This window comes from Episyrphus balteatus, chromosome 1 (assembly GCF_945859705.1).
Source record: "Episyrphus balteatus chromosome 1, idEpiBalt1.1, whole genome shotgun sequence".
In the NCBI taxonomy this organism is placed as follows: Eukaryota; Metazoa; Arthropoda; class Insecta; order Diptera; family Syrphidae; genus Episyrphus; species Episyrphus balteatus.
The window spans coordinates 69783995-69791722 of NC_079134.1; the positions used below are offsets into that span (position 1 = coordinate 69783995).

General features: G+C 34.6%; 1 protein-coding gene across 6 annotated transcripts in view; it reads left to right on the plus strand.

Moving 5' to 3' along the window:
• The first annotated feature begins 7077 nt into the window (after positions 1 to 7077).
• The window catches only part of LOC129905186 (zinc finger-containing ubiquitin peptidase 1-like), a 126652-nt gene continuing 126001 nt past the window's right edge, over positions 7078 to 7728 (plus strand). For 3 of the 6 annotated variants that reach the window (XR_008770557.1, XM_055980598.1, XM_055980597.1), the window contains exons 1-2: positions 7078 to 7544; positions 7606 to 7728. Coding sequence is in view for 5 of the 6 variants with exons in the window: in XM_055980598.1 (XP_055836573.1) it covers positions 7291 to 7544; positions 7606 to 7728 (377 nt within the window). In the remaining variant the exon portion in view is untranslated. The remainder of the gene's footprint in view (positions 7545 to 7605) is intronic. The other 3 variants (XM_055980600.1, XM_055980601.1, XM_055980602.1) reach the window with 2 other exon arrangements.

Genomic DNA, 7728 nt, shown 5'->3' on the forward strand with positions numbered 1-7728 from the left:
ACCGCAATAATGCAACGAAGACTGTCAACATGGATAACAGAAAACAAACAATTAAAAGAATTTCAAGCCGGGTTTAGACAAGGATATTCAACTGTTGATCATATATTTGTGCTGCGGAGTATTGCAGATTCATTCTTAGACCAAGACAAAAAACTCTACGTGTTCTTCATTGACTTCAAAGCTGCGTTCGACACTGTGGATCGTAAATCGCTAATCTATAAGCTGTTCGAAAAAGGAATGTCTCTGAAATTTGTCAGGCTAATTGAAAATTTATATGAAGACACTCGAGCTGCTGTGTGGAATGGTGAAGATAAGTCTGATTGGTTCCAATTTGCATCAGGGGTTAGGCAAGGTTGCACACTAAGCCCGCTTTTATTTGCAATATTCATAGAGGATCTAATCGACTGGTTGCCCGGAGGTATTGTTTATGCGGGGACGCTGATTAAAGCTCTGCTATTTGCAGACGACATTGTGCTGCTCGCATATACTCCTGAATCACTTCAACTAATGATTAATCGGATTCACGAATATTCCAAACGTTGGGGATTAATTGTCAATTTAGAGAAGTCGAAAGTGATGATCTTCAAAAAATATGGAGGGCGAAATTGCGCAAACGAAAAGTGGAAATTCAATGGAGAATTGATTGAAGTGGTCAAAGAGTTTAAGTACTTAGGAGTTACCTTCACGAAGAACTTAAGTATGGAGAAACACTTTAGTGAAAAGCTTAATAAAGCGAAAATGGCGATAAACCTCACATGGAAAAGATGTTTCATGAACAAATCTGTGGCTCATAGTAGCAAATACAAAATTTTTGAAACGGTAGCAGAATCCATTATGCTTTACGCTGCACAAACTTGGGGAAGCAAATATTATGAGATTGTTGAAAAGCTATTGCGCTTCTACATTAAACGGGCATTCTATTTGCCGGCCAACACACCGAACTATGTCATAATGCTTGAAACGGGAATTTCTCCACTTTTTGTGAAAACATTAAAACTGCAAGTGGATTATATAATAAGAAACTTAAATTTGGCAGACTATCGTTTACCCAAAATAGCAGCTCTTAAGGCTATCAATTCAAGGAGTGGATGGTACCGCGAATGGCTTGATTTGGCAGAAAATTGTGGAATTAATTTGGTTTGTAATGTTGAGGACCTTTCCAAACTAAAAAAGGACATGTATCAAATTATTTCCAAGGTAGATGAAGCAACTAGAACCAAGTACATGGATGAAGCTTCAAGCTCCTTACATCGTACGGTCTACTGTCAGCTTAACCACAATTTGCAGCAGTCAAACTACTTCCGGGATGAGCTTAGTGTCAGGGAAATTTCAATGATGGTCAGACTACGAGCTGAAAATCTAAACCTTAACTACATACCTCACAGAGCAGATCTTCCAGTCATATGCAATATATGCAACAGGATGGAGAGGGAAGACGTTGTGCATTTCTTGGGAAAGTGTCCTACTCTAAGAGAAACGAGAAGATGTATTTTTGGAAAAGATTTTCTAGCCACTGAGGAAGTCATATTCGAATTAAATCAAATGAATGTTTCAAAACTGTATCAGTTCTGTACAATTGCTTTAAGGTATCGAAATAGAATCTTACAAGGACTTTTTTGATGAAACACTTTTTTTTTTCTTATTATTATGTGATAATTGTTAATAAAAAAAAAATAAATAAATAAAATAAATTAAAAATAGCTAATTGTAAAATTAAAAGTTAAATGTAAAAAATAAATAATATTGTAAAAGTATATAAATAGTCAATTCGGCAGACGGCAGATAGCCATGTCTAAATGATTTTGTTTTATATTAAAATGTTATATTAATTTTAATAATTATTATGAATAAAATCAATTCTAATCTAATCTAAATCTAATAACAATCAAATAACAATTTTTCTGTTCATAGGCACATTCTCAAAAACCACCCGGCCACCACTCACTAAGTGGAGGGAATACTGGACATCCATGGACCAACAACAGTAGCAACAATAAATTAAAAGCTTTATGTTATTTAATATTTATTTTAATATTTAATATTTTATTTATTGTAATTTCTTTTGCTACAAATACATTAAAATAAAAAAAAAAAACAATTTCAGTGAAAAAAATTAATACAGGATTGTTTTTAGGTTAGAAATGTCAAATATATTCGGTACTTGAGTATCGATCGATGTCTAAATGCCGGACGTCATTCGTTCCGACTTCGCCTCCGTTTTCTCGGAATGGAGATTTTCACCACACTAATACATATGCAATCGACTTCGCGGTGATTATAATTTCCATACTAATTTGAACCACCTTCGGACCAGTTTCTGATCCGAAGTCGGACTCAGCTCCGCCTCAGGCGGAGCGGATTCGGACCGAGGTCGGACTTGTTTGCTTGAAGGGTACCCGTGAGCGTGAGCTTGCCAACAAGCTCACGCTTAGGCGATTGAAAAATCACCGTGTAGCCAGGCACTAATAGAGTGAAAGAAAACCACAGTACCCCTTCAAGCAAACAGGTCCGACCTCGGTCCGAATCCGCTCCGCCTGGGGCGGAGCTGAGTCCGACTTCGGATCAGAAACTGGTCCGAAGGCGGCTCAAATTAGTATGGAAATTATAATCACCGCGAAGTTGATTGCATATGTATTAGTGTGGTGAAAATCTCCATTCTAAGAAAACGGAGCCGAAGGCGGAACGAAGGACGTCCGGCATTTTTACATCGATCGATACTCGAGTATAGAATATATTTGACATTTCTAACCTAAAAAAAATCCTGTACTAATTTTTTTCACTGAAATTGTTTTTTTTTTTTTAATTTAATGTTTTTGTAGCAAAAGAAATTACAATAAATACAATATTGAATATTAAAATAAATATTAAATAAGATAAATCCTTTAATTTGTTTTTTCTGCTGTTATTGGTGAAAATATGTGGATTCCTGTGTTGATACTGCTGCTGATTAGTTATTCTTTAGAAAGATAATGATTAAACAATGAACAGGAGATATATTAACGTTATCAAATACCTGCTGGGGATTCCCAGTCATTCGCATCACATCCGGATGCATTAAGTGCAACACCATTTTGCAAATTTGTTTAAACGTCAAAATTAATAAAACAATAAAAAAAAAGTAAGTAAGTGAGCGAGTGGAGGAAGCGAAAGGTAATTCAAAATACCGGCAGTGTTATAAATTGTGTTCTAGCGTTTTATTACTATCAATATACTTTCCTACTGTCTCTTAAATATAATAACAATGAAATAACAATTTTTCTGTTCATAGACACATTCTCAAAAACCACCCGGCCGAGTGCACCACATGCACACCCAATTTACATGTCGAAAAAAACCAACCCCTTTACCCGAAGGTACACAATTGTCTCTATCATCCCTTCAAGTGTGTGAGTGCAACCCCGATTTTCGCGTTCTTAGGTCGGACTGTCTTTGTTGAACTCAGTTTTCTTGCTTGAAGGGACACATAAAAAGGTAATATCTTCCGAACTGACATTGGTCGCCAAATTGTCAAAACCTGACAATTTGGCGACCAATGTCAGCCACCGTAATTCTTAATTGTTTTAAATTACCACCGAAAAACGCATAAAAACCGAAAAACCACGCACAACACTAATTTTTTAATAACTATTGACCGTTTTCCGACGAGAACCACAAAGAAAAGTTATTATTTTAATTTATAATTTTTTCAAATGACATTTTATAAATTAAAAAAAAAAAACAAATTTCCTGTTTACTGCGATTGAAATATAAAAATTAAAGGCCGACCTGACAGACTGGTTCCCATTTTTGACAATCAAATTTTGACAACGTTCGGAAGATATTATCTTATTATGTGTACTGTGAAAGAAAACGACATTAGGGGTATTCACGATCTGGTGCAACAGGCCTAGTAAAAGTGTAAAATTTTATTTTTTTACAATGGATCGTGAACGCACCTCTTCTTATCTATAGTAAATATTGAATGGAATCCATGATATGATTTATATCAGATTCACTCTTTTTTTTACGGAGTTGACTTTCCACCGATGCTTCTTCTTTTTTTTCAATTTTTTTATAATTTCATTCTTTGTTGTGTTCGGGTTAATTTATTTTCACAAATTCCATCAAAAGAAACAAAATAAAAAAGAATAAGAATAAAAAAGATAAACTGTTCATCATGGGCGACACGCGACGGCGAGCTGCCATCTGTCAAAAGAATTTGACACCATTGTATTTTTGTTTTGCAATAGGGTTAGGGTATAGCAAAAGTGCAAGACCATTGTAAAATTTCAATCCATATATTTTGTTGTTGTAGTGTTGCAAGATTTTACACTTTTGCACTTTTGCAATGATACTAGACCAGTTGCATCGGATCGTGAATACCCCTATTAATTTAAATGGAGGCGAAATTTATTTCATGTTGCATGCCAGAAAGAGATAGATGCTTCACGTATTCTTTTAGGCCGTGTGTGAATTGCGTTAAATAATTAACACCGTGTAAAATTTTTGACACTATTGAGGTGAACAAAAAAATTTCATCCGTATGGCTTATTGTTTAATATTTTTCTCTGCCTCTTTTCTGCCATGAAACTCCTTTTTAATAAAAAAAAAAAAACAAACAAAACCATCTGCAAAAAAAATTTAACTCAAATTTAACCAGGTCCCAGAGCCCAATAAATTTTTAACAGCTGAAAATTTTTATTCATCTCAATAGTGTCAAAAATTTAACACTGATTTAACTGTTTAACGCAATTCAAACACGGCCTTATATACAGTATATAACTGAGTTTTTTCCCGAGTTCCTATCTTTTTTCAGTGGAAAAGAAGTACTTCTTTTACGTACATATTTCACCGTTTTTTTCTGTAGTTCTACGTTTGCTGGGAAACTACTAGTAGTACGTTTACTTTGCCACCTTGACCTCCCAAAGGAACAGGGCTATTTTCTCTGGGCTCTGGGACCTGGTTAAATTTGAGTAAATTTTTTATTGCAGATGGTTTCGTTTTTATTTTTATTTAAAAGGAGTTTCATAGCAGAAAATAGGTAGAGAAAAATATTAAACAATTTGAAAAATTTGTATTCACCCCACCCAACTAGCACAACATCTTCTATAAATTGAGATCTCGCAGGTTCTGCTTTGTATACAGCTTGTATTGAGCTTGCTTCAGAATTTAATCGCTTATAGAAGTTCGGACTTGTTTAACAACTTCTAATAAGTTGTTTAAATACTGTTAAAGAAACTTAAACGAAGAAAGCTTGTTTTTCGGATAAGCTTGCTTAGTGAATTTATAGAGGCTTTACAGAAATTACCAAGTTTTTATTTAATTTTTGGTTTTGATATTGAATAATCTAGCTCGGACACTTTTTGGTTTTGACATTGAATAATTTAGCTCGGACATTTTTTTCTTTGACATTTCTGCTATTTGAACTGATTAAGTTTTTGATTTCATTAATGAATATACTAGGATGGCCGAGTGGGTAGAGTGATGGACTACTACCAAGCAGATACGAAGTTCGATTCCTGGGTGTGGTAAAAAAATTATCCACTTTTCAAATTATTATTAATAGATAAACTAAATACTAATATAATGTTATATATAATATCAGGTCAAAAGATAAAATTCATGATTTAAAACCTGATAAAAAAGAATTCTTTTTGGTTTTTGTAGTTGTTTTTTTTTTTTTTAATTTCGATAAGACATGTATTAAAGAGCTATACAGGCTGTTCCGAAGCTATCTGTCAAATCTCAAAGCTTCGGTAGAGCTTCGGTAAAGCTTCGTTTAAGATCCTTATAGAGAGTCAAACTTGTATAACGTTCTCCTTTTTCCATGCCCAACAACCTTACTAAAGTTTAAAAGAAGCTGAAATGTAGCTTTTGTAATACCTTAACCGAAGCTGAAATGTTAGTTGGGCAATAGTGTCAAAAATTTTACACGATGTTAACTATTTAAAGCAATTCACACACGGCCTTAAAGACGAAAATTAAAGATTTGGTAGGTTTTTGTACGGTAGGATTTTTGGGGAATCTTGGAAGGAATTTTTTTTACCAGTGGCAGCCGTGGTAATAACTAGAACCCTCCGCCTGAGGCGGAGCTGAGTCCGATTTCGGATCAGAAACTGGTCCGAAGGCGGCTCAAATTAGTATGGAAATTATAATCACCGCGAAGTCGATTGCATATGTATTAGTGTGGTGAAAATCTCCATTCCGAGAAATCGGAGCCGAAGTCGGAACGAATGACGTCCGGCATTTTGACATCGATCGATACTCGAGTATCGAATATGTTTGACATTTCTAGCAAAACAAAAAAATCTGTTTATCAATTTTGTTCACTGAAATTGTTTTTTTTTTATTTTAATGTTTTTTAGAACAATAAATACAATATTAAAATAAATATTAAATAAAATAAATCTTTTTATCTGTTGTTGCTGCTGATGTTTGTGCACTTTTGGATGTCCAGTATTCCCTCCAATTAGTGAATACACTGTGGATTCCTTTGTTGATATCTCCTGCTGATTCGTTATTCTCTAGAAAGATATTGATTTAACAATGATCAGGAGATATATTTATGTTATTAAATACCTGCTGTCGATTCCCAGTCATTCGCATCACATCCGGATGCATTGGTGTACCTTCGGGTAAAGGGGTTGGTTTTTTTCCCAATGTAAATTGGGTTTGCATATGGTGCACTCGGCCGGGTGGTTTTTGAGAATGTGCAGATTGTTGCTGCACATTCTATCCGATTCTATTTCCTATCCGATTCTTCATCACATGGAGCAATATTTATATTATGTACTTTATCTTTGACTTCAAGAATTTGACAAACAACGACACGAGACACGACGCGACCAAACAATTCAACAAAAAATAACAAAATGACGCTTTGGCTCTTGTTGGCCTTGTCTTTCTTTTCCTTTTCTCATTTTTCACCACAATTCTCGTTCGACTTTTGTGTTCATACACAAAAAGTTGCAAATGTGTGAGTGCAACCCCGATTTTCGCGGTCTGAGGTCGGAGTTTCTTTGTTGAACTCAGTTTTCTTGCTTGAAGGGAAGTGACAATATGTGATTTTCGGAAAACAACACAAGTTTTTGGTCTTGGTGTCATTGATCTATGATCATATCCTTGAATTCACTCATATAAACGTCGTAAGGAAAAATCTGTGTATATCCCTTTCAAAAAGATTAATTTTGGTGTATTCAAAATTACCATTGATTATCGTTTTGTTTATATTAATTATTATTAAAAACTAGCTATTTCGGAAAAATATTGTGGTTTTAAATCAACATATCTGAATCACAACTGCTTGCAGCAATGTCAGATTCAAATGAAGATCTTGATTTTGTTTCCGCCCATTCTTGTGAGATATGTGGTACGTCAGGACTATCTGATGAACGTATTCGGGAACACACAAGGACTTGTCATGTCGAAGGAAATTCCCAATGTCCCTTCTGTGGGTTGACCGGAGTTCGTCCACCAGAGCTGTTGTTACATGTAAATAAAGCACATTTAGATTATTTGACTCCTGAAGAGGAATATTCATCTCCGGCGGACGGAGACATCGACAGGTTTGTAAATACGCATTATTTACGCAAAATTTTAACTATCATTTATTTATATTTATTTTAGTTGTATGGAATCAACAAATAACGATGAAGCTCAAAAAGTTGAACTTTCTCCTTTAAAAATTGTAGAAAATGCTAATCGTCCTTTTGATCATTTTAATCTTAATGGTGAATCTCATAACCAAAG